Consider the following 27,909-nt stretch of genomic DNA (forward strand, 5'->3'; position numbering starts at 1 on the left):
GTGGTGTGAATACTAAAGGACATCAGAGTGAACAGGGGTCCTGCACTGAGGAGGTTTTATATTCCACTGAGGTGTTACCCACAGGCCAAAAACACACAATGCAGTCCCTCAATTTTTCCCTTTTTCACAGGAATAATGAATCTTTCTCAGCTTCACAATTTATCACAAGGTCAATCCAGTCATCATATCATTAACAACTGCGAGTCATGGCTGATTTGTATGGAGCTAATTTCCTGCCATAACTCCACAAACAAACTCCACACGTTTTACAAATGCCTTATGATACACTTACAAACACAGTAGGCCTACTCGTAGAAAAATATTTTTGTGTACTTGCTGAATTTGTCTCTGAAACAGGATTTATTCGAAACATTTAATGTGTTTGTTTGATAGATACGTTTTTTATCTGCAAAACTAAATGCATTAGTTTGTAGATCATGCTTTGTATCTGCATCAGCCAAACGACTCGCTGCACCCTCGCTGCTAGGGGGACCCAAGTTCCCATCAGCAAAAACACGTGGGTTTGCTGTCCTGGCTCCAAGATGGTGGAATGAGCTCCCCATTGACATCAGGACGGCAGATAGCTTGCACATCTTCCGGCGCAAACTGAAAACTCATCTCTTTCGACTCCACTTCGAGCGATAGAACTATTAACGAAGCACTTTTATACTAATAAAGGACTGGCTTTTCTAAAGCCAGTTGAGTAGCACTTGAAATGTTTTTGCTCTATGAAACCTGATGTACTTATATGATTCTGTTTTCTTCAAGTTGTATTTTGTTGGACGAACGCACTTATTGTAAGTCGCTTTGGATAAAAGCATCAGCTAAATGCAATGTAATGTAATGTAATGTAATTTGCAAACCACACTGTGTTTGTTAGTGAATCATAAGGCATTATATTTGTTTGTGGAGTTATGGCAGGAAATTAGCTCCATAGCTTTGACTTTACTCAAGGGAAAATCAGAAGCACTCAGTTTTCTTTGCTTATCACTTTAAGTAACACAACGTAGGTTAACTATCTCTTACCACCAATCAACAACAAGCAGAAAAGATTTGGCACTTCCCCAATCTCACATTTTTCCTGATATGATTCTTTAAAGTATAAAAAATGATGATAAAAAAGAACAAATAGATCTAGACAGTGACCTGTTGGGACTAATATGTGACCTGTTTGAGGCATGGTGTTAATGCATACTCTTTTGTAAATACACCAGACTTCACTGTCTTTTGCTTTTTCGACAACTTATATTAAACTTACACTTAAACTTTGAATTAAAAAACGGCACACACTTGTCAAATGTAGATAGTATCCTTTGTTGGTATATGGAAGTCTATACTAACTTTTCCCATTAAATTGTGTACTCTAAAATCTCTCTATATATGTTTCTTTGTACTGGTGCTATGATTACATTTACTTTGAATTGTATTGCTTTTTTCTTTAGTCTCGTACAAGGAATTCATAATCTTCTGCTGTAGCATATAAATACAAATGTGGATCAACACAGTACATATATCTTCTATATACATGGTGATATAAATATTTAATGTGCCTTTAAATTGTAAAAACAACTTTTAGTCGTTGTCAGTCTTAACCTTTTTTACAGACGGTTCCACTTCGGTCTGTAGTTTTCAGACAGAGGCCAGACTGTTTCATATTCAGCACCTGAGCTCCTTATATTCAGTAATCTGTGGATTATATGGGCATACAATACTCAGTTCAAAGTTCATAACATAGCAGGATGTATTTGATGAAATTATGTAGAAGTACTGCACTGGGCTTCAACCGCCTACATGATAAAATACAAATATGTAACAATGAGTTCCTTGGAAATAAGGATTTGTAAAAAACGATGTGTTTTTGGATATTTGTGGAGTTAGGTGGTCCGCGAGTGTTTTTTTATTGGTTTAGTGGTCCTTGGTATGAACAAGTTTGAGAAACACTGATCTAGAGGCTTTTGTTACGTCGGTTAACACGAGTAATAAATCACATTTATTCAGAAAAAGTAAAAAATAATTATCCCTTAGTACTTTATTTATAAAATAATCATATTTTTGAAGAAAATTGCTGCATAATACCTGAAATTAAGAATAACAGTGCTTTATAAGGGTGTGATAAGTGATTAAAGGTTAAATACAACTGTATCTGGAAGCTGATCAATTGAAAATCCCTCAGAATCAGTTCAATCAGAAGAGACTTCATTTTGTTTAAAGAACATTTATTGACACGTCATATGATAAATATTAAGTCTTTGGCGATTTGACTCCGATCCTGAAATTGTATATATCTAAAATGGGAAATGCAGACGTGAGCATAAGGAACCCCCCGGGGTCTAGACACTGGTGATGATGCTGAAGATCTGGATTTGATGAGGAGATGGGATGAAGTCTTTGGATTAGCTCTCCTGGCACTGAATGAGATGAAAGGAGGTGGATGGGGAGGAGGCAGCATGAAACCTAAAATCACGCTGACTGCAGGAGAGAGGAGAACCATTTTAAAGTTTGGCTGCAGCACAGTGATTGGCTGCTGGAGAATGAGGTGAATGTAATAGGTTAACAGAACGCCCGTGATGAGCTGATTATAAGCAGCTGCGGAGTGACTGTATATATACACAGTCTTCCTGAAAGAACTTGCGCTGAGCTTCAGTAAGGTATACCGTAAGGAAATGGTAATAAGTCATAGCTGTGACTTTCCTCATGTGCATTGCTTCATATTGAAGGGGGAACGTCCTGAAAGTACCAAACAACAATGTTAATGTTGTAGAGAAGTCAAGAGTTCATACCCTAATATAATCCTACAGTACGTGGCAGGACTTTGAAGCTGCTGTTGAGTCACGGCAGCGTTTGCAACATCACAGCTCGAGCTGTTCTGTATGCATGAGCGAGGGACATTTTCTACTTCCAGATCTGCGAAGAAGAAACTGAACTCTGTACAAACATCTAGCAGTGATGGTATGAATACAAAAAAGAAGCATTTTCCTTCCTTAATTAAGAAAACAGATTTTTATTTACATAAAGTATTTGCAACATAAGGTATTAACAATATGAATCAATCATTAGGCCCTTCCCTTTCACAGAAAAAGCAAGACTATGACAGAAAAACAGACTAATAAATAAACATGAATATTCAGAGCAACACATTTAGACTTGATTGTAAAATTGCTTATTTCAAAAACACTGATGACATAATATCACCATTTTAGCTTCAGGAGACTTAGGTGGCTAAAATCATTAATAGGAACAATTTTAAACATCTTGGAAGAACTGCTTAGCTTTTCAACTCACAGCTAAACGTACCTATCATAATAAAATCTCCTCATTGAAACAGAAACAGCTGGTCCTAGGACATTCATGCTCCAGCCTTTCAAGTGGCGCCTGAAAGACATCCTTCAGATCTGCCATCAAAAGCTCTCTCAGACAAAGCGTGTGAGAGGAAGGCTCACAGTGAAACACAACGGACAATGTTTGTCGTTCAGTGCAGCAGCCTCTTCCTGCTGTAGGACCGTCCTGTGTCAGCCCGTCTGATTGACTGGCTGAAGGGAGAGACCTCCACTCCCTCCACCCTCCTCCCTGACGCTGCTTCATCTACAGAGATAAGGAAAACATGAGGAGTGTTAGGTATGTAGTGTAACAGGGTATATGCAGGAATCCTGAAGTCAAATGTAATTCCTTTTAAGACCTTTTTTAAGACCCTTGCCATACATTTTAAGACCTCATCTCCACTTGGAGTTTTAACCGGTTACCTTGGCGACACACTTTACCTCACATTGACTACAGTATTGATTGTCCTTCCTCCTTATCTTCCAACCATTTGGACGCAGACTTGCATTTCCCCATAACGATGTTGCTTAGCAACCGGCGTAAACGGACCTTTGCGCGCTATCAAGCAGTGAGCGTGCGATGTCCTGTTCAGATGACGTCAAACCCAACGGGATGCCATAAATAAACTACACAGAATCACACTACACACCTCCGCAATGATTACATTCAGGCAGACTGTAGAATACAACCTCTTTGGACAATTTATATACTTATACAAAATGTAATAACTTGAAAATGCCGTTTAATACTTTTTAATAGCCTTAATTTTCGTAAAATTGATTGATCAACTTGTAATACCTTTTAAGACCCCGCGGACACCCTGAGTAAAGGAAGCTGAAATGATTTATCCGGTTGTCTGGTCATTTTGTCTGAAAGGCCATTCAAATGATAGCGCAATGAACTATAGGCTTACCTGGACAACTACAAATAACATTATTTGGTGTAAATAAGGCCACAACCATAAGTTTTTGGGGCACTTTGCTTAAAAACACTGAAACAATGACTTTATTATGAAAAGAGTTTATTAATTCTCTGCTTGTCAACTTATATATGAATTGCAGCTCTATATGCGATAGTTGAGCATCTTCCTAAAGAATACAAGAAGAAATAATTAAAGATAATAAAATAAAAGATGACTTTTACTGATCATATGTCAGTAATGTTTTAAGGTAATTTTATTCTCATTTGTTGAGTGGGAATTCAAATAGTTTCACAACTGATTGTTATTGAATACAGTATGCAGTAGGGCTGTGCAATTAGTCGTATTTTAATCGCAATTACGATTTTGGCTTGCCACAATTACGAAAACATAATCGAAAAAAACGATTATTTAGCTTTGCTAGGTTGTGACAGTGCACTGCAACATATTTGATCTCATTTATTTATCATATTTATATTTATTTAGTAGCTTGTGGAAGTGCGCTCCAAAATATTTGTTGATTTTGTTTATTGGTATTTATTATTTTGATATTATTTATTTAAATGTAAATATAAAAGTATAATTTATTTTAGTATTGGTTTTTCAGTTGAATTTTAATCAACGGTGATCAACAGTTAAAAAGATGCTGTTCAAATTATTATTTGTATTTGTTTTAAAGTTCAATAAATGGATGTTTTCAAAGTCAATGAATAATCGTATTTAATAATCGTGATATCAATTATTGACCAAAATAATCGTGATTATGATTTTTTCTATAATCGAGCAGCCCTAGCATGCAGTCAAGTAGATCTCGTTTATTATAATAACATTTATGGATATAACTTATATTTGAATGATTTATTGCATAAGCATAAATCATTAACAACAATGTGTTTGTTTTCTTAATAAAATCAAATTTAAAAATGTTGTGTGAACAAATGTGGGATGTTTCAAACCTGCCTGTGAGAGTATGTTTGTTACCATGTGGCTCACAGCACTAAGATCTTACCTTTAAAGTTGGGTGTTCTCTTACTAGCAGAGCAGGCGTTGCCCTTGAACAACAGCGGAGAGTGAGTGAGCGCCAAAATCCCACTCGCTGTCACCGGCTTCCTCACCGTGGAGCCGGGGGGCGTCGCTACTGTCAAGGTGTGGAAAACAGAATTGGTATAATAACGGTTTTATTATTTTACCATATATATTTTTTAAGGGTGGCTTTAATTTACTTCAAGTTAATTAAAGCATTTACTATAACATTATATTTGATTTCAGACATGTATCAAGCTGAACTATATCCTATATACTTGTTACAGCTTTAAATATATGAAAATGTTCTTGCTTTCCTCTCGTATCATTGCATATTTAATACGTGGGCAGAATATAGAAGCTGTTTTGAGTCAAAGTGAAAGAATTGGAGTGAGAATAAAAAAACAACAACTTTCTAAAAGCTGCAAGCAATACCAAAAACCACAGAGTATTGCTTATTCATTCTCACTTGAACTGTTTTCTTTTACTTTATATGGCTAAAATTAGATGACCATTTTAGTTTTCACTTCATATAGCACTGTAAATTGCATGAAATTATGAGCCGTTTTGTTTTATGTATGTTTTGTGTGTCTAAGGACCCCAGGAAGAATAGCCAATGCTCATGCTAGTGCTAATGGGGATCCTAATAAAGAATAAGAATAGCACAAATGGAAAATGGGTTGACCCAGTGCACCTATTTTATCCTCAACAAACATTTGAGCTGTAATGTTTGAACAGTAGTTTTACCTGACTTGACGTCTCCAGTCCCGGTGGCCCAGAGGATGTCTTCATCATCTTCTTCTCCCTGAGGATCAGCTCCACCCAGCTGCTCCAACCAGTACAAGTCCTCCAGTGGAGACAGAGGAGAAGCATCTGCTCCAGCTGGGAGAGACTGTTTAGAGGTCAAGGCTGATCCTGCTGCTTTGTTGTTTGACGGCTCCTCCGTGTCCTCGACGTCCTGCAGTCTGCTAACTCCGAGTTCAGCTTGCTCTAACAACTCCTCCAGCATAGGCTCCATCTTCAGGCCCCGACCCTTGCCTCCACCCATCCCAATCTGAGCTCTCTTCCTGCGGGGCCAGCTGTTCAGGTTGTCAGGAGTGGCTTTACCTCCGCTCTGTGGTGAAGGAGTGAGGGGGATTATGTCTGCTATCATAGGAGACATTGTTCCCCCAGGATAGTGTGTCGGGGTGTAGGACTGACAAATGAACGTTTGTACGCTCCCACCTTTTCTAGGCGTAATCTTTGCCGGGGTGACGTGAGTACAGAGAGACGGTGAGACACATGCCGGATCTCTGTGCTTAGAGAACAGAGCCAAGGGGCTTTCCAGCTGAGAAGGTTTCACACGAACTAAGGGGCTCCAAGCTCCCGATCGAGGGCCGCCGTCTGAGGCCGAATCGCCCGCGTTCATGGAATCTGTACGTTTGATTTTGAGCTTAGGAACTCCCGATGTTTGCATTTCCATTTCCATTTCTACCTGGTAAGTCATAGGGTTGGGAGTATCCATGCTCTTTTGACGACTAAGTTTAGCTGGACCTCTTGGGGTTGAAAATCGAGGGGATTCATTTCCGTAACCCAGACGAGCTGCAGCTTCCCTCTGTTGGCGGTCGGGGGTCTGTCGGAAACCGTAGCTCCGGCTAGGTGTTCCCGGGAGTGCCGGACGTGATTTAGGAGACGACATGTTCGACAAAAAGTCTTCCCCGGACGTTGAGGTCTTTCGTGAAAAGCTGATGTTCATCTTGATACCTCCACTGAACTGAGTCTTGACAACCGCAGCATCGACAATATCCATACTTTCATCGTCTGTGGAGTTAAAACGTGAAGAGTCAAGCTGGTGGGAATCTCTGTGGGGACTAGAGTCCGTTTCAGAGGTTTGTGAAGGTTCTGCTTGTACCTCGTCTTTTGTATCGGACTGAATGTCCTTCACCACAAGCTCACAGTGCTCAGCAGGTTCTGTGTTTAGTTTCGAGGGAAGATTCTCACTAGACTGGGATCTTAAGTTGCATCTGGGGGTTTCAACACCTTGACCAGACCTTGTTCTTCTTAAGGACTTTACTGGAGTCTTTCTTGATTTATCTGGTCCTTCTGAAATGGTAGAACCTTCTGCTGGAGCAAACACTGGCTTACATGGAGATGAAATGTTTACATGTTTGGCTGGAGTTCGTCCAGAACGAGTCACCATGCGATCAGGACTAAGAGTCTTCGAATTAGTTCTAGTGTTGGGTTTATGTGACAGGTTATGGTTTTGTGGTGGTGTGGATTGTGGAGGGTTAGGGTTAGACATTTCCAGTAGACTGACTTTCTCAGGGGTTTTCATTCTGTCAAGTTTTTCAGAGGACTTTGGATTTGTATTCTGTGTCAGAAGAACTTTATCCGGAGTTTCAGAAATCCTCACCAGTCTCACTTGACAAGTCTTTTCTGGAGTCTTGAAAATGTCTCTTTTAGTGTTTGTGCTTTTGACAGGACTGCAGAACAGTTTGTTTCTCAGTGTAGGAGAAGAGCGAGATGCAACGCTCGGCGACTCTGGCACCTTGAAAGTACCGCTGCTCTCTGTCACTCTACATTTTCGAGGAGATGGAGACCATGTGACGCTCTTCTTGGGAGTCTGGGTAATTGGGCTATTGAGAATATGTAACCCGGAAGAGGATTCAACCAAGACCTTGATCGGAGTCCTGAGAATCCCCTTCAGCGGGCTCCTCAGAGGGCTCTCTTTAGTCGGTGTCTCGACCACAAGAGCGCGTTTGGCTGGAGATCTGAATGGACTTCCTCTCAGAGCCATACCTACTTCACGAGAGCTTCCTGCTACTGGGCTCTGAGCAGCGGGGGAAACACGCATCCTGAACCGAGGCGGGGTTTTGGGGGATCCTGGGGTACGAGGGGTCCTTGGAGTTCTGGTCCCATGTGTGGCCCTCCCATGTTTACCAGGTGACTTAGTTGGCGTTTTATTTGGGCTCTAAAACAAACACACAAACAAAAAAGTCATTAAACCTGCAATAACCAACATTTGTTTCAACTTCAACTTTATTACTCGGACATTTCATGATGCTTTCCGTTCTGTATTTTTTGTAATGCTTCTAATTGACTTCATTTCATCTTTGTTTGTTGTGTGAATTGTATTCTTCTAAAGCGACTTAGGCGCTTTCACACCGGAGTACTTTTCCCGTTTAGTTCTGATAGTTCCTGGGATTTTGCGTTCACACCAAACTTAGTTCATGAGAACTTTTCCCCCCTTTTTAGTGCCTGCTAGAGAGGTGGTACTTTCCTGGGGAGAACAAAGTTCCAATTTCTGATTGGCTGGGCGAATTGCAAACCACGCCCCGTAAAACTCGGAAAAGTGTTTTGAAGCCGTCATTGTATTTGCTGGCATTAGCATTAGCCCCGCGCACCAACGCAGAGAGACTAACTTATGGCAACGGCGGGGACTTCGGGTGGCAGTATACGCCGTGAAGTTGTTTGCGGCCTGCCAGTAAACCCAAAGCAAAAGAAGAAGAAGAAGTGATGTCAGCGGCTTCATTTGCGTAATCTGCCCTCAGGGAACTTATTCCGGTGTGAATGCGATCGGCTCTTTAGTTCCATGGGGGAACTAAGAGTTGGGAACTAAGTGCTGGGAACGAAGTACGGCAAAGTACTTGTGTGAAAGCGGCTCTTAGGAAAGCGCTAGATAAATTAAATGTATTATTAACTTTAAGGCAGCGGTAACTAACTGTAAACATAACTGACATATAGTCCCCTTTTTAGTTATTATGGCAAACTCAATATCCTCGTCGGACAAAATTCTCCTCGGTCATTTGTTTATCTACAGAAAGCGTGCACATATTTTCCTATTGGTTGTAGAGTAGGTCAAATGTCACTTGATCAAGATTTTATTTATGTACCTACTACTTCTCCTGAAAAATCCAGCTAAATACATTAAAGGAATGGATCACCATCTTAAAAGTATGTGAAGATGGCTGAAAGAATACAAATACTGTAATATAATGGATCTCCACATACTAATTTGACAAGAATAGCCACACGAACATTCATGAATATCTATTTTTAAGACATGCAGGTAAACAAAGACGCTTTAGTAATTTGCCAGTTTCAGGAAGGAAATCACTGCTCTTTAGTTCATTGTGTCCAGTAATTGTTTTGAATCCGTTTCCCTTTGGTAGCACATACTTAAAAGACATTCAGACTGTAGAAGTACATCCACTACTACAGGGGTGTCCAAACTTTTGTCACGAGGGCCACATACAGAAAAATATACGAAGGGATGGGCCACTCACTAGAGCACGTGTGTCAAACTCAAGGCCCGGGGGCCAAATCAGGCCCGTGGTGGATTTAATTTCGGCTCGCAGGTTGATTTTTAATTACTATTAGATCTGGCCCGCCGGTATATTGCACGCACACCTTCACTCCATCCTGAGGGTTTCCTCAGCTCAGAGCCTGAGGCCAAACATTGATGAACTTGCACCCAAGATGAGATGCCAAGTATCTGCTTGAACTAGCATCACAGAGCAGCAACCTGAGTTTAATGGATGTTTCCTTCTGCACTTTCTCTCTCATGACAGCAGGGCATGTTTGGTTTCTCTTTGAGGGAAATTGTTTTTTTGAAGCTGTTGTTGGCCTGTGGAAAAATGTAATCATAAGAAATGAAGCTGCAGATAGAGCCATAAGAAATGAATGCAACTGATTATTTAATGTTTCATGTTGATAGGCAATAATTTAAGCTTTGTTAGTTCCAGGTTTAATATGTGCAATAAGTTCATTTCAATACGTTTTGCAATAAACATTGAGCCCGGCCCTCGACTAGTACCCATTTTTTTATTTTTGGCCCATTTGAGTTTGAAACCCTTGCACTAGAGGTATATTTCCTCATAAGTTACGTTTTAAGACAGCAAACTCAATCAAATGTAGGTAAATGATGCTTGATACTTGAAAATGCTTTAAAGAAACAAAACAGCCTACATCACAGCTCTCCAGAGGGTTTCATTTATTATGTTGACAGCTCATTCCTTAAAACAGGAGCTTCAGATTGCTTATTATTTGGGGAAATATGAAGGGTATATTTCACGCTTGTTATACAAATAAGCTTTTTTCTTATCAAGTTAGATTATTTAGGAAATGTTTTCAAATGTAATTGAGTGAATTTATTCAAAAAGTGGGCTTATTAACACACGAATACTACTTTGTAATATATGTTTACACATACATTTAAGAAGTACAATATACAGGGTTCATACACTTTTTCACCAATGATTTCCAGGACCTTTACCTAATTTTCCATGACCAAAATAATTACTCTCAGCGGTACCACTGAAAATGGTTTATTTTAACATGGAACAGGAAAATAAGGTCTGCATATGAAACATGTTGTGCTTGTCTAAAACAAATCAAAGGCTTCCTAGCTTCTACACGCTGAAGCAACTAAAATCTCTCACCAGCTAAATACTTTCATTACTATAAGATAAAGTATTTATTATCATTATAGTATTACTATTTCAGAAATTAGATAAACTATAAATGATATTTGATGCAACTTTAGTTAGATTTCAATTAAAAATATTGTTTTCCATAACTTTTCCAGGGCCTGGAATTTGCATTTTGAATTTCCATGACTTTTCCAGGTTTTTAAATGACCGTAAGAACCCTGAATACAAGTATCATTTGTGGGCCTGTAACAGAAGTGATCTTTGGGGCCATAGATCTCGGCCTCCGTTACGAATTGTGTAGTTTTGTTGGTGGCGAAATGTATGTAGTGTGTGCATCTGTATGTGTTTTAGGTTGTCAGTAGTGATGTTACGTATTGCGCCGAGGCTTCGGAGCGTGTGTCGAGTAATCTCCGAAGCTTTTTGTGAAGCATGTAACGAGGCTTGTATCGTTTTGGGCCAGTGACGTCATCGATGACAAACGAAGCCTCGCTGCCTGTCGATACCACGTGACTGCTTCAGGAAGCGATTCAGATCGGTTGAACCGTTGAACCACAGCGCTGATAATACCCATGGATGTATAATAAGAACCATATTACCCCTCCTGTACCCGGGCCCGGTGACACGATGGAATCAAGAGAGCTCAGACCCTCACTTATAGAGGTCGGAACATGTCATAAGTATAAATAGATACAAGCATAAATAAATGTAGGAATAAAAACATCAATAAATACAGGAATACATATGTTGCAGTGTTTTCAGGGAGCTTTAGTGTGTGTGCTGTGGCTCAGCTGGAAAGCAGTTGACTCATGACCGCAGGGTCCCTGGTTCAACGACTGAACAATACGTATTTTTTGTTGTTTATAAAAGCTACAGCTAAATGAGATAATGTAGTTAATAAATGTATTCTTTGATATGGTTTAGCCTTTCTCCGGCTACAACATGGTTACGTTTACGAATATTATTAAGGAATACAAATCCCTCTTTGCAATGTTTACCAGCCTCCTTAGGCTTTTCAATCACAATCATTAAACTGGAATAAATACAATATTGTTAACATGAAAATATGATTTAATGTTCGTTGTTTAGAGTTATTCTAAGGCTTTACTCAATGGAACTCGGTATGAGATGATGGAGCACACTGTTGAGATGTCCAATCTGCCTGTTTTACACACTTTGACCAACAGGGGGGTTTGTGTTCAAATGAAGCCCATGATGAAGCCTCATGAGATGAACCCTTTTGCGAACCAATTGGCTGGAAAGCTTCAAAGCTTCATAAGGCTTCATCTCGCCATCACTAGTTGTCAGTCTCTGTTTGTTGGTTTTATGTTGAAAAGTGTTCCCCTTCCCCCATGTCTGTTGCTGTTGATTGTGTGCACCTGGTGCCCTGTGTTGTCTCCTCCTCCCCCCCCCCCCCCCTGTCTAATTGCTCTCCCCTCACCTGTGTCTAATTGCTGATTAGTGTGTGGTTATTTAGGCTCTGTTTCCCTGTCTGTGGGGGAGCGGGTAGTGTGGTGGCTGGTGGCTGTGCGCACAGGAGCAGCAGATTGAGGCTGTGTCATATCATATGTGTATGATTTAATAAATGCCCACACCGGGTTGTATTTTTGGACGTTCTGCCTCTGCCTCCTTGCTTGGTCAGGCCGCTCAATTGTCAGCTTCACAGGGCCGTTTTCCATTATACTTTCAGAATTTGCTGAGGGCCGATTCAAAATGGTCCACGGGCCGCATTTTGGACACCCCTGCACTACATGATGTGTTTTGATGAAGCGCACTTCTAAAAGAGAGAACTCACCTCAAACACACTGGAGTCAGTGTACAGGCGGGACCTGGTGGCTCTGGTCGCAGTCGGCGGGTCAGAAAGACGACTCGGGGACTCAGCCGCCCCGAAGAGAAGTCTCATGGGAGATCGGACCATTTTTACGTTTATTCCACTGATCTTTCCATCGCTGAGAGAGAGCTGCGAGGCAGAGAGAGCTCTCTCCAGGTTGCTCGAGCGAGGTTGAGAACTGGAGTAGAAGACGTTCGAGTGTCTTCGAGCAAACTTCTTTATTCTTGGGCTCCTTCTTAGGTCTGGAACAAAACCAAAAAGCACAACAAGAGTAAGTTAAGGGAAAGACAATAATTGATCAAATGTACAAATATAAAATGTGAAGAGAATTGAGAGTATCCAGTTTGTTTTAATCTTGAATTGCTATACACAAGAATTAGTTAATAGCAAATGTAAGTAATTCAATGTACCAGTAAATTGGTTATGTTCATTGAAATGCTTAAATTAAAAAAAGACGAAAAACCCCAAGACTCTAGCTCGGTTTATATCTCTGATTATTTCTTAATTTCAAGAAACAACGGAGACTTTCTTTTGTTTTTAACCTTCCGGTATCACTGTGGACGTTTTTGTCCATATGGGTAATTTTTCACATTTCATTTTGCAATAACTTTGGTTGTGTTGGTGCAAATGGCCTGATTTCTTTGTAACAAGGCTATTTTCTCGATCTATTTTGGAATTCCAATTTACATTTTTCAAATCGGTCTTTAATTCACTGTGTAACAAATCGACTACGCTTATTGACCATTCGAGACAAAAATGTCCACTGCAAAAGACTTTGATAAAAACATGACTGCCTTTTTGTGCACGTTTTTCATAGAAAACGCAAATTCATGTTCTCAAACTGGCAGTTAAAGGGTTAACATCCTGAAAATGATTTAATATTTGGTATTTTTGATCAGGACTGAAGTTGATTGAAAGATTTAACTCCAAAAAATGTAAAAATAATAATAATCTGTTATCATTTTATAGCAGTTTTTGGAAGTGGACATTTTTGTCCCGAATCACTAATGTGTGAATTTTTTGTTTAATCTGATTTTGTGCAAAAACTAATAATGCAAACAAATAAATGTTGTTGCTAATCTTTGACATATCCAAGACTGTGATAAAAAAAAGAAGCCATTCCCCAGATATGTATTATATGGAAAATAAATCATTTTCTCTGTTTCTATCATGAAAAACAACAGCGATTTCATGTCTTCAAAATGGCATTTAAAGGGTTAAAATCCTGAAAATGATAAAAATATTTGGTATTTTTGATTAGGGCGGAAGTTGCTTTAAAGATTGAACCCAAAAAAGTTGAGAAAAAAACCTTTTAATATAATGTTTTTATCAAAGTTTTTGGCAGTGGACATTTTTGTCCCGAATGACTAATTTGCGTAGTCCAATCGAATGATAGCGGAGGGTTAAACAAAAGACAAATACAGGATATACTTCTAACTCCACATAAATATACATTGCGTGGGAAATAAAACGATTTGATAAGATACCGTCTGCAGGTTTTACTGGTGACTCTTCCACAATGCACTCCTCAGTTGGGACAGATCTCCTAAAAATGAAAACATGGCAGGTTATAATAGTTTTTTATTAGTAATTATTTTTAGTTATACGATAGAAAAAACCCTCAATAAATCTCTTTAAGGCAAACTGTCGATAGATACATACCTTCCCATTTTCTGCCGGTATAGCAGGCGATTTGACCCTTGCTTGTGGTGCGGGGTTTCACACACTTTCTTTGTCATAAGTTTGTGTCGCTCTGAAAAGGGAGATATTCCTTTGAGTTACGGTGTTGAATTCATCACTGCAAAAAAAACCCAAATCTAACGCTTTCAAACTCTCAATGTAGCAGTGTATATCTGAACATAAATACTGAAACAAACGAACACCTTCTGATGAAAAGTCAGCTTTCATTGCCTCAATTACAATATATTTTATTTTATTTAATTTGGTTTACCTTCTGATTCAGCAGTACTCTTGCGTTTCAAACCTTCCACAGCGGACACAGACTGGCTCCTCGGCATCTTGGCTTTCTTTGAAGGGGAAACGATCTCCTGGTTGAACAGATTTCGTCTCACCTTCGTCACCTCTGTGGACATTTAGAATATGGTCTGGATTAAAGACTGCATCTTAAACTATAAAACATTCAACAACTTTCTAGTTTGCTTCTTTGTGGAAAAATAGCTGAATTCATCTTGGATTTGAGTCTGGGGCCGTTTCTCAATCTCGAGGATACTGGCTTCCAAGCCAATATTTCAAGGATGCTACGTCATCGAGTGCCGCCGAAGGACTGTTCCAATCTCCAACATACTTGGAATTCCACCAAGGCCGCGTCCTTGGTTTGGGGGAAATTTCGAGGCTGCACATGGGTAGACTTCGCGTCCTTAAAATCCCCACAATGCTTTGCGCACGGACCGATTTGAAAAACCCTTGCGGAGGGGCTGAACCGACGCAGCACACATTTAAATGTAAGTATGTAGTGGCGTAGAACATGTGTTGGAAAATATGTTACTTTGTTACATTTGTTATCACCAAAAATGTGTTCCGTGAAAGTAAAGCAAGTTCATAATTAGATAGACATCGTGAGGTATTTACTTTCGGTACAGTTTATGTTGAAACCGTTAGAGAGAGTGGCACACTTGTTAGCCTGTTCCATTCTTCTTCGTTTTCTGAAGCCGTGGCTTGGAAGCATACTTGCTTCGTTTCTGAAGGAAGTGACTTGGAAGTACGCGACTACCAAGCCAGCATCCTCGCGATTGAGAAACACCCAGTGACATTGTCTTCTTAAAAAGGTCCATCAGACTAGGGCTGCACGATATTGGAAAAAACTGAGTGCGCTATTCTTTCCCCCTGCGATATATATTGAGATATGAAAAAATACAGGAATTGAAGAAAAGGCAGTTTTTTTTGTCCGCAAACCATCCTTTCTTGAACTTTAATGCTATACAATTGGTATTTTTTTAACGATATTTAACCGGATGAAGGATTTTAGTCACGGACTTCTGGATTTTAAGTTATCAGAGCAACAAGCTGAGCTAGCTCGGTTATCCTGCTGTGATCTGATCAAGAATGGTTGTGATTGGTGGCTTGCTGTGCATGCAGAGCCTGCATGTCACTCAAGTACTCTACCCCTGACATGAGAGCCGCGCGAGTTTTCCTTTTGTAGCAAGCAGCAAAATAATTGTAATATGACGAGTTAATTTACCTACTTAATATCGCACGTCCAAAAAAAATATATATCGCGCATGTCACTTCCGGGCAAACGTTCGGCTCCGCCCACTTTTGGGGGAAAACAAAGCTGTCATTTGAATGGCGGTCACTACACATTCTGAAGTTTTTGCCAATCTGATCAGAAATGTAATAAAACCGTGGACTTTTGGATCTTCAAAGAGCCCGATTACAATGGCCAGATAAGCAAACAATTACATTAAATCTTTGGAAATCGACGATCGGGCTGGATATATGGTTATATGGTTGGGGCGGTTTTGGCGCAGTGGTTAGAGCGTTGGTCATCAGATCAAGGGGCGTTGGTGTGCTCCAATTCGAATCCCGCCTCGGCCGACACTTTACCCGCATTTGCTCCTGTGGGTAATGTCCGCAGTAATGACTCGTATTACAGAAGAAGGCACATTATATATCGACATACATGAAGCTTCTGGTATGTTGCAACTGACAAACCACATGAACAAGTGAAGACACAGTAGAGCCATAACATACTTTAAATAACTTTTATTTATGTAATGTTGTCAGTGAAGTGTGTGATGAGTGTAAAAACATGTAATGTGGATCAGTATCAGTAATCAATTTTCCTCCTGGTCTGCCTCCAAAACCACCTTGTGAATGTCAAATCTGACTCTTAACTTCTTCTGTCTTGACATCACTCTCATGGTGGGCAAGAGACTCTTGAAGAATGACAGGTCCTCGTCCTCCTCCACCACCACTGGTGGGGGTGGTGGTGGCATGGCCAGAATAGGACCGACGGCAGACAGCAAACTTTGCTGAAAGGAGGACATCTCACTTCCCCTTTTCCTTTTCCCCCGGATCGCAACACTCGCCTCCTCCTGTCCTGTCTGCTCTGCTTGCTGGCTGTTAGCTGGCTGACTAGCTGACTGACTAGCTGACTGACTGACTGGCTGGCTGGCTGGCTGGCTGGACTTGCTGGCTGGCTTTCCTGGCTCTCTTCCTCTGGCACCAGGGTGGATGGAGGAAGGGTTTGCCGGGGGACATTGCTGGACGTCTCACGGTCAATCATGAATGGGTTTAAAAAAGTCATGACTGCCGTGAGATGCCAGGGCTTATGTCCCCCCGAAGACCCTGCACCGCTTATTTTCCCCTCCTTTTCAATTTGTTTCTCCTTCCTGTACTTGTCCCTCAGTGTCTTCCATTTCTTTCTGCACACTTCGTCTAATAAAATGAAATGAAAGAATAGTTAATTTCTTTAATTTACGAAAATTATTCCTCCATTAATGAAAACCTAATCCCTTTATCACTGTCAATTGCATAAAAGGTTTTGTCACACTTTATCAGAATCAAAATCAGAAACAGGTTTATTGCCAGGTAGGTTGCACATACTAGGTATTTGACTTGATGTCATGGTGCATATATAAAAAACAAGAAATCTAATATAAAACACAATGTTTTACACCGTAATAAAATACAGTTAAATTGCAATAAGATAACAATTACATAAAGCAGTAATTTACATGGAAATAGAATGCTATGAATGCATTTTTGCATATAAACTAAGAAATGTGAAATCAGAATATGTGCATAAAGGAATATGACATTGTGTGCATTAATGTGATGCAGATATAGTCTATGATGTGGCAGAGGTAAAGTGTGGGAAGGGCTATGATGAACATTTCTTTTTTTAACATTTTGAACATTTATGAGATTAATGTCTATGGTGCTATTTTATGCTACATTCCATGCTGGCTAATGATACTGTCTATGCTTGCTAGCAACGAAGTAAACTAGCAACGAAGTAAACTGGATATAAAATCCCCAAACAAGCGAAAACCTACCAGTTTCACCCACTGCCTCTGCCACCTCCCTCCATGCCTGGTTCCTCCGGTTTGTATCCCGGTAAGTAAATAGGGACTGGTCATAAAGAACCGGGTGATTTGCTACCGCAATAACTAAGTTCTCCTCCATTTTTGTGGAATATAGAAATGAACTGCGGGTCTCGTTCTCCCAGCTTGCACGCGGTTTGATTGGCTAGCGCTTGAACTGTCAGATTTGCATAAACGGATCTGATTGGCTGTCGCTTCCAGCTCAGCCTCAAAAGTTGAACATTGTTCAACTTTGGAATCCTGAACATCCTGGAAATCCTGGAAATCTTCGCCTCGCCCCCCACAATGCAGTTCGGCGACAAGCGAGGGAAAGTGACGTCATCCCCATTCAAAGTCAATGGGCGGAGACGCGCTGGAAGCGGTGGACAAATCGCCAAAAGCTGCTGTGTGTACGGGCCGCGGGATTATCGTCACGATACGATATATCGTGCAGCCCTACATCAGACGTAGGCCTATATTTGGCCACAGCTGTGAATGATTACAACATACATGAGCAGACTAATGGACTGAAGAAGAGTGGGTTATTCTGTATAAGTGTGTTTTAGTTTTCTGAGGATGTTTTAAACACTCCTTCAATAACAGACAGTCCCTGTTCTTCATTAGGAAGCAGGCTACAAATGCTTGATAGCCAAACGAACAGAGGAGCTTTTTTCATAAAAGCCAGAAGACTTTTGTTATAAACGAGAAGTTGTGCCGGTTGTTTTTAAATGAGTTGTAAAACAGAACATACCTTGAGTATCTTGCTTCTGAGGTGGAGGTTGTGCAGCAGGTTTCTCCAAAGCAACGCAGCCCTTTGATTTGGACTAAAGAGCAGAGATTAAAGATGGTTAGATAATCTGGATTAGATAGTTTAAATAACCATGTAACATATATGAGCAAATGTCTCCTCAAGTCTCTCTTGGGTGATGGTCTTCACAGGAAAACACAGAAAGCTGATGATAAATAAAACCACATTTGAAAATGTTTCTGCCTTTAGATAACACAATCTGGTTAAAAAACCTAAAGTATGCAAACATTTAAACAAATTAACCTTCCTTTGTTTAAGTAATATGTGTTGTTATTTAGCCATACACCATTTGATTTATATATGTGCTCCATACCATGTGATAGGGGTCCTTGGCCGCATGAAAATAATGACAATTTGAATAAAAAGAAAATTACAAAATAATAAAACCGAGAGATATTTATCAAAATATTAGCTGATCAAAGTTGTAAATCAGATGAATTATTTATAGACATCTTACAGCTCTTGTTGTCTTTTTGGGGATCTCTATTTGGCGAAGACTCTGCGATGATTCAGTCATACTGCGATGACGAGTCAGCATCCCACTCCTAAAAAAAAAAATAGTCATGGACATACGTACATCTTTAAAAATGGACATACGTACATCTGTCACGGACATACATACATCTTTAAAAACATTTTCGTCCTGGCTTTATCATAAAATTGATACAGAAATAATAAATTACTGTTTGCATTCAAGTAATTCATAGAACAACATCATCTTTACTGAAATGTCTCTTATTGTATTGAGGGCCAGGTCAAATAAGATATAAGTGTACCGTACATGTTTTGTAAAGTGTACACATGTTTTGTTTTAAAATAACTGCCATGTGTGGAATAAATAAATAAATACATACATCTAGGATTCCTGATGTCATAACTGCACAAATGTCATTTCGGCCCCTCACCTCCTCTTGCCGGGGGAGCGGTTCCTCAGGCTCTGCAGGCGATCTCTGCCGTCTGAGAGCAGGCTGTGTGTGGAGAGAGGAGGGGAGGAGGCCGAGGGAGAAACGCTGTCCTTAGTAACCGACTCGTCGCTGAAGAAGTCGGCGGGCAGAGACGCCACCAGAGCCTCTGGGAGCTGCGTGCCCAGACTGTGGTACACGTCTGCCAGCACTCTGGGGACAGCTGTCAGGAACCTGCCAGGACACAGAAACACCAAATATTTAAACAATCACAGATAAATGATATTTGGATTCAAATTGAAAGTGTTAACGCTAACTCAAACATGACGTTTTTTTTACAGTCGCAATTTGAAAAACAATTATGGAAAACAAGAAACAAAAGTGTGTCCGAGAAAAAGACAATTCAATCGCGGTATGCAACGTGTGTGTGTGTGTGTGTGTGTGAAGCAGAAATCCTGCAGCTCCACCCGCTGTGACGGGCCGGTGAGCAGAGCAGAACACACACTAAGAGTTAGACCTAACAGACTTAGCTATTTTATCTACCTCTGGAACAAGCTAAACTAGTTATAAATATATTTATTCTTAACTCTCAGGTCACTCATTACTGGATCAGTGAGCTGCATGAGACGATACTGACAGGAGAGAGAGAGAGAGAGAAAGAGAAAGAGAAAGAGAAAGAGAAAGAGAAAGAGAGAGAGAGAGAGAGAGAGGAAAAGAGAAAGATAGAGAGAAAGAGAAAGAGAAGAGAAGTCGAAAAAGATGATTAGCCGAGATTAGAGAGAGCGATAAGAGGCGTATCGATATTACGACCGAAAATAGATCTCCCCTCTCTCTCCCCTACTCCGCCTATGCTTCTATCTGGAGATATCATCTCCACTCTCGAATACTCTAGAGGATCCTTATAGATCAGAGAGAGAGCAGAGAGGAAAAGAGCGATTCCTCTCATTTCTCCCAGTGTTATTTCTCCAAAGTTAATGTAAACTAGGGATGCATACCGGTATCCGGTATTACCGAAATACCGGTTACTGGTGGCTACGGTATACCGTACCGAAATCAGATCCGGTTTCGATACTTTAAAAAAAAATATATATATATATATATTTTAAAAGTGAGTCCGTGGCCCGTGATGGCGGGTGTTATACATTAGATTGCATAATCGTTTTTCTTCATATTTTATGTATTTTTCATTGTTTGTTCAATACTAGAAAGGTAAAAGTCCCACAAATGAACTGATGGGATTTGTTTTCTCTCACCAGTGAAGGCAAATGTTGATTTTAAAGATGAGATTTGTTTGTTTGTGCAATGCCGAGATCTCATGACCATTATTATGTATTTATTCTCTAGTCGAATCTCAGGTTTAACATTAATTATAACGGTGCTATAACGGTCTGTTTGCATTGACAAGATGTGCTATTCACGCGGCACACCTGAAGATATTCCATAATCGGTTTTCTTCATATTTTTTAATGTATTTTTCATTGTTTGTTCAGTACTAAAAAGGTCCAAGAAGTCCCACAATTTAATTTAATATTCATTTGACATGTTAACCATATCGTAAAGCGCTTCATGGGAGAAATTGTGGGATGATACATTTTCAAAGTATCACGATATGTATCGGTTGAGTATCGGTATCGTTCAGTGGTATCGGTATCGTAAAAAAGTCAACGATATGCATCCCTGAACTTGAATAATGTACTTCATTTGAATGTAATAATGATGTTGGTTGTTGTTTGTGGAAGCGCCAGTGAATGAGCATTAACTGAGTTTTAAACATCACTTTAAATGGAAGATCCCCATAGGCCCCGCCCACTCGATCGGATCGGCGATCGGTTGATACTGATTTCGGCGATCGGCCCCAAAATTGGCTTCTAAAGACATTTTCAAATATACCAGCGTTCATTATTTCATATTATTTATCTGGGAGATAACAAGAGAACAAGTATTATTTCTGCAGCCCTTACCCCGGCAGGACTTCGTCTCCAAGGAACCTCTCTACGACAACGGGGTCTTTAGTGAGGGAGATTATCCTGAGCATGTCAGCCACCTGAAGAACGGGAGAGGTTAGAGTGCACTCTTTAAATATATCTCTACTGTGAAATAAATGCATTTCATCAAAACACACATTCAAATGGTGAAAAATAAATGATATGTAACATTTTGTGTTGATTACATATGCAAACTATGAAATAAGGCTCGATTCAATTGAGATGATTTCAACACTTTATTCCAATTATCGTTTCAGACTAAGAAGACGGCCAAATACAGCCAACAACTATACTTTATCAGTAATCTTTAACTTCAAGAATCTCACCTCCTCTGCCATCTGATCAACATCCAGTGAGTCAGACTGCTTTGCTGAGAAAAGTCTACACAACTCGAGCCTCAGTAACGCCTGCAGCTTGCACCTAGAGGACACAACCAGTGTTACTGACATTTAAAACGTTTATTTGACTTCAGAATACAATCGCAATATTGCCTTTATTTACTATAGCAGACAATAACACACTTACACAACCCCAGAAGAGAGCCATTATAACCACAGCTAACTGTTAAGTGGCAGGTCAACGAGCTGAGTTTGACAGCTTTTAGATATTGAAGATAAAACACAGAGATCGAAAGCACTCACTGGATGACTTTGCTATCAACATCAGCAGCTGTGCTATAGAGCTGCCGTATGGACTTGCTGGTCTTGAGGAGGTGCTGCTGGACAATCTGAGAGGTCTTTACCTGCAAAGAAGACAACATTTTAGACATGCAAGATAATCACACATGCATATCCTGATAAAACCAATCCGGCAATGTACTAAAATGAACTAAGAAATTGTTTTGAGAACAGAAATCATGTTTGATTTTCCACAATTGTGACGCACAATCATCTACCGACCAGAGTTCCCGTTAGAATAGTTCTTCTAACCTGCAGTGTGTTCTGACCGCTCACCGCTGCAGGTGATCATGCAGAGCTGCGTGTCGACTCGTCAGCAGCAGCTGATCTCTCTCTCCGGTCAGATTAGACTTCACTCGCGTTTAAGTCCATATCGATCAGATCCAGCTAGTTCTAGCTAATGATAGGACTACCTGCTTATTAAAAGACACCTAAACAATAAGTGTCGCTATGCAACTGGGTGAGGCCACAAAGTATAGCGCAGCATTATGCATTTGTTTACATGCCCACCGGAACCCCGAGGCATTACCAACAGATCAACGCACAATCAACCCATACAGTATACAGTATACATACATACATACAGTATACCCATATCCGAATATTCGTTCGTTTGAGTACTATTCGGGTTTCAATTTCGTTATTCGGATATTATTTATTTCGTTTTTTATTGAATTTATTGAAATCTCCAATATCAACGTAAGAGCTTGTGCTTCTTCGGGGGGTGCTAACACTTAACCATAAACTTTATCGTTTACTATCTCCGTCTTTATATGTAGATATGACTTTTCTCCGTTAATCTCCGTCACGTTGTTTCCATAGCAACAACAACATCCTGTCCATAAAAATTAGGAAGCCAAGCCAAATTACACTTAAGACATAAAGTCCCGCGCGGGCCGAATATCCGAATATTCGCTGCTGATTACTACAGAATATCCGGAGCCCGAAAAATGGTATTCGGGACAAACCTACCATACAGGACATCTCTGTCACACAGGACATCTCTGTCACACAGGACATCTCTGTCACACAGGACATCTCTGTCACACAGGCAGGGCTCGACATTAAGGACTGCCCGATGGCCCGGGGCCATCTAGTATTTAGCTCGGGCAATGAAGCCTCACCTGCTGGTTGCCCGATCGGGCAATCTATTGTGCCAGTATGCAGCTTGCGGATCCAGTAATGAGTGACCCGACAGTGAAACTAAACATATCTATAACTAGTTTAGGTAGTTTGAGAGGTAATTAAAATAGCTACGTGTGATATTCTAACCTGAAGTGTGTGTTTTGTCCGCTCACCGCTGCATGTGATCATGCAGAGCTGCGTGTCCACTCGTCAGCCTGCTCAGCTGATCTCTCTCTCCCGTCAGATTAGACTTCACTCGCGTTTATGTCCATATCGATCAGATCCAGCTAGTTCTAGCTAATGATATGACTACCTGTTTATTAAAAGACACCTACACAATAAGTGTCGCTATGCAACTGGGTGAGGCCACAAAGTATAGCGCAGCATTATGTATTTGTTTACATGCCCACCGGAACCCCGAGGCATTACCAACAGATCAACGCACAATCAACCCACACAGGACATCTCTTTCTCCACATTACGTGTTAGACATTATAATTGACTATTCTCGTCTGTCACATACTCTTCTTGTCTGTCACATAAATGGCGCAACTGAAGCGGTATTGCGCTAAAGGGAAATTATTTTGACCGGACATTTAGATTTGCCGGCTAATGGGAACTATGACGTCGCCATTTTGTGTGCTTGGCGGATGCGCTCGGCTCCTCTCGACTGCTGCTCGGGTCTGCTCGGTCAGCTTCCGGATGAGGAGGCATTCGTTCGACCAACTTACAGTAGATAACATTACAAACATTTTTAACAGGGGCCATACTAGTGTAAATAATGTTTGTTTTGGCATTAATAACTGAATGTAATGTTTTCTACTTTTTTACATCTGGGAAGGCATTTGCCTTCATCAGATGGAAAGTGTCTTGACCAACAACTTAAGTGTTTCTTATAGCTATGCAGGGCATGCAAGCGAGCAAACACAAACAAGAACAAACAAACAAGTGAAATGAAGAATAAAATTGAAATTGTACAATACAATATTGTGGTGGTTCATCTTATAATTCAGTCTAGAGAACCAGACAGCATCTAAGACCTGCAAAAATCTAAATGTTCTAGGGGGAGGCCCCCCAAACCCTTCGTGCCATTTCGTCCGCGCGCATTTTTCAGGGCAATCTCTATTGGGCTCAGGGCCATCTGTAAATTAGCTTAGATGGCCCACAGGGCCATCTCCCAAAATCCTTAATGTCATGCACTGCACACAGGACATCTCTGTCACACAGGACATCTCTGTCACACAGGACATCTCTGTCACACAGGACATCTCTGTCACACAGGACATCTCTGTCACACAGGACATCTCTGTCACACAGGACATCTCTGTCACACAGGACATCTCTGTCACACAGGACATCTCTGTCACACACTCTCCTTGTCTGTCACACACTCTTCTCGTCTGTCACACACTCTTCTCGTCTGTCACACACTCTTCTCGTCTGTCACACACTCTTCTCGTCTGTCACACACTCTTCTCGTCTGTCACACACTCTTCTCGTCTGTCACACACTCTTCTCGTCTGTCACACACTCTTCTCGTCTGTCACACACTCTTCTCGTCTGTCACACACTCTTCTCGTCTGTCACACACTCTTCTCGTCTGTCACACACTCTTCTCGTCTGTCACACACTCTTCTCGTCTGTCACACACTCTTCTCGTCTGTCACACACTCTTCTCGTCTGTCACACACTCTTCTTGTCTGTCACACACTCTTCTCGTCTGTCACACACTCTTCTTGTCTGTCACACACTCTTCTCGTCTGTCACACACTGCTAAGGGGAAATTATTTTGACCGGAGAGATTTAGATTTGCCGGTCTTCAGCATATTTTACCGGCCACAGTCCGGTAATTACCGGCTAACGGGAACTCTGCTACCGACAAATAATAACCAGCTGTTGAGATGAAAGTGGGTCAGGTGAGAAGCTGGAGGGTCATGTAAAGCCACGTGTCTTACCTCCAGGTCAGATCCGGTCCCAAAGAAGGTCTTCACAGCAAACAGGAGCTGCTGGACACCGGTGAGGAGGGACGAGTCTCTCTCTGCCAAAGCCTTCTCGCAGCTGCTCTTCAGATGGGACAGCAGCTCCTCCTCACTAGTGAAAGCTTAACAAAAGGACGAAGATACATTACTTAATTTTAGAACACAAGGAGATCTGCTTCTTCCCGACATCAAGGTGATATTTGAGCAGGATTACTGTCAAGTTTAACACTTACTAAGATAGACTGGGGGAATTTGAAAGGATGTGGGGTCCAATGGTTTCGTTTATAAGGGGGGCGGTCGGCTGAGATGCATTGCACAAACATTAGTTTTGTAATGGCTTGGGTGGCACTGCTCGGGGAGGGAAGGGTTGGGGGGGTAGTCTGGGCTCATCTGCACCCTTTAAGTGTATTTATTTATTTGTATTATATATACTATTGTGTATGTTCTTTCCCACTATGATTATGTATGTCATTAAGTATGGTATTCCTGTCATGCTTTTCTTTATTACTTCTTGTTGGCTGTTCTGTTGGTCTTCTATGTTGAAAAAGGGAAGCATGATTTCCACAAAGAAGTCTGTACTATTGCTTACACTTTGTATGCTTCTTCTCAATACAAATATTTCAAAAACAAATAAACGTTAACACTTACTGATGGGGCTCACTCCTCTAGATTTGTTCCTGTTACTGGTCCTTGTCTTCTGCCTGTCGGCCCCCCGGCCCTTGGCCCCCAGCTGCTCCTCCTCTGCCTGATCCTTTTGGGCTTTGACATTCAGCCGCGCCACATTCAGCATCTGCAGGGAGCGGCTCATGGTCTTCATCTTCTGCTTCACCGGTGTACGCTGGGCGCCACCTGTAGATCGAAGAAGGGACATTGTGAGAAAAGCATGTTGTGCTGCGTTCCCTCAGGTCAAGATCTAAATAGCAAAGTACTAGAATTCTTCTATTTTCTCACATTTAAAACATTACTTGTGTTAAAATGGATACTTGGTGACTCCTATGACTGAAATGTATCTCTTATGGTGCGTTCACACCGGACGCGATGCGATGTTTGGGGGCGGCGCGATTACATGTAAAGTCAATGCAGAAACGCGGACAGACGCGAATTCGCTCCGACGACGAGCATGAAGCGGTTGATGCGAATGCCGCAGCGCGATTGAGGCGATTGGTGGGGGCCGCGACAACCGCTCGAGTTGAAAAACTCGAGCGTCAAATTCACGTGACGCGATCTTGCCGTAGCCAATCAGCGGTGAGGATATCAGCCTGCCGTCACTGACGTAGAACCACAAAATCAAAACAGCAGCCCTTAGCTGTTAGCACTCAGAGCTCACAGCTCCTCATATCTGTTCAGAAACTGGACAAAAGTTAAACAAGTACAAACCACAGACTGCCTGTGTCATGGGGAATACAGTCGCTGGTTTATGTATGTCTGTAGGCCGTTGTTGTGAGTGTGGACGGAGCAGATACAATGTTAGCTTAGCCTGATCGATGCGATCTTCATTCAGAAAACAAGCATTTTAAAAAGGTGTTTCGCCTGCCGCCTGTCTGCAGACTTGTCAAAGCATTAATTCATGGTACTTCGGCATCATTTAGAAACGTGTATCACAATTAAACACGGTCAAATATGTTCATTTTGTTGTAGTTGTATCCCCAAGACAGCGCGTCTTGTTTAAATGATGCGAGTAAACACAGCTGGCAGCCGCGGTGAAACTCGAGCGATTAGAGCGAAGCGAATATTGACATTGCGTCCGGTGTGAACGCAGCATTATGCTTCTACAAATATCCCAATCTTGATTAAAACTGAGTTGAGGCTTTCTCACGTTTCTTCTTGCCCCTCTTGGCATCTGCCCCTTTGGATGTTTGATACAGTTCAGCCAGCCCACCAATCAGCTCCTGCTGTACGACAGACAGCTCCCCCTCTTCTTTTGACTCTGGCACTGCATCCAGCAACCTGCAACAAAGACGCTCAAACATCAGGACTTTCTTTGCAACATGATTGAATGTGTTTCATAGAATTATTCCTTCAAAAACACCATATACAAACTCTACAATTAAAATGAAATCTTACCTCATCGACTCCATTAAATGAGAACTCACTCCTGACTGGTCTGACTGAGGGAACCAACACTCCAACACGCCTGTTGTCAGCGGGCGACGGCTGACTTCCTGCTGAGCCCACTCCGGTACCTGATGACCTATGGGTTGGTCTGAAGAACGAATGAAAACAAAAAACAGCCATTAACAACTAGCAATACACCATTACCTAGAAATATAACTATCCTGCTACCATTTAACAACTTTAAAACTTCCCTACCTCTAATATTTGAATTTCAATTAGTAATATAAAGTGATAGGAACTTAAAGGGAGGGTAGGTAAGAATGGAGAAACCAGCTCGAGTGCGCTAGAATTTGAAAGTACGCAGCCGAAAAAATCTGCCCCTTCCTTCAGACTTCCTTACAGAGCCCCTCCTCCAACACACACGAACACGCACATGACCAATGAGGACACGAGATCAGTTTGTGCCCCGATGGAAGGCTGACAGGCAGGTAGGCCATCCAGTTACTTTAGCCGGCTCAGATGATTGGTCGTGCTTTTTACAGCGCCACGGCTTCCACAGGATGAATTTTTTTTATTGTCAAAGCATTTAATGTATTCATTGCTATCGGGATGTTAAGAGCATTCCATGGAATATAACAAAGTGTTTCTGAAGTGAATTACCTACCCCACCTTTAACATCAAGGAAAATACAATCATATTTATGTTTCCTTTGTTAAGCTAGAAACGTCTTATTGAGAGACGATATCTCTTCTTCCAGGGGGTTCTGGTCACAGCACACCTGGACTCAAACAGCCCAATATAAAACGTATTTCTTCCATTACATATGAAAAGCGA

General features: G+C 41.1%; 1 protein-coding gene across 3 annotated transcripts in view; it reads right to left on the minus strand.

The window, feature by feature from the left end:
• Positions 1-2,971: 2,971 nt before the first annotated feature.
• ticrr (TopBP1-interacting, checkpoint, and replication regulator) overlaps positions 2,972-27,909 on the minus strand; it is a 28,947-nt gene continuing 4,009 nt past the window's right edge. Inside the window, exons 5-22 of one of the 3 annotated variants that reach the window (XM_034233328.1) lie at positions 27,085-27,223; positions 26,837-26,967; positions 25,669-25,869; positions 24,997-25,142; positions 21,881-21,981; positions 21,566-21,659; positions 21,216-21,298; positions 19,258-19,488; positions 18,810-18,897; positions 18,666-18,680; positions 18,296-18,368; positions 14,451-14,582; positions 14,162-14,252; positions 13,987-14,045; positions 12,464-12,741; positions 6,008-8,210; positions 5,247-5,372; positions 2,972-3,582 (exon numbers count right to left, since the gene is read on the minus strand). In XM_034233328.1, the coding sequence (XP_034089219.1) occupies positions 3,470-3,582; positions 5,247-5,372; positions 6,008-8,210; positions 12,464-12,741; positions 13,987-14,045; positions 14,162-14,252; positions 14,451-14,582; positions 18,296-18,368; positions 18,666-18,680; positions 18,810-18,897; positions 19,258-19,488; positions 21,216-21,298; positions 21,566-21,659; positions 21,881-21,981; positions 24,997-25,142; positions 25,669-25,869; positions 26,837-26,967; positions 27,085-27,223 (4,304 nt within the window). In that variant the 3' untranslated portion in view covers positions 2,972-3,469. Of the gene's footprint in view, positions 3,583-5,246; positions 5,376-6,007; positions 8,211-12,463; positions 12,742-13,986; positions 14,046-14,161; positions 14,253-14,450; positions 14,583-18,295; positions 18,369-18,665; positions 18,681-18,809; positions 18,898-19,257; positions 19,489-21,215; positions 21,299-21,565; positions 21,660-21,880; positions 21,982-24,996; positions 25,143-25,668; positions 25,870-26,836; positions 26,968-27,084; positions 27,224-27,909 lie in introns of all 3 variants that reach the window. The other 2 variants (XM_034233327.1, XM_034233329.1) reach the window with 2 other exon arrangements.

This window comes from Gymnodraco acuticeps, unplaced genomic scaffold (genome assembly GCF_902827175.1).
Source record: "Gymnodraco acuticeps unplaced genomic scaffold, fGymAcu1.1, whole genome shotgun sequence".
In the NCBI taxonomy this organism is placed as follows: Eukaryota; Metazoa; Chordata; class Actinopteri; order Perciformes; family Bathydraconidae; genus Gymnodraco; species Gymnodraco acuticeps.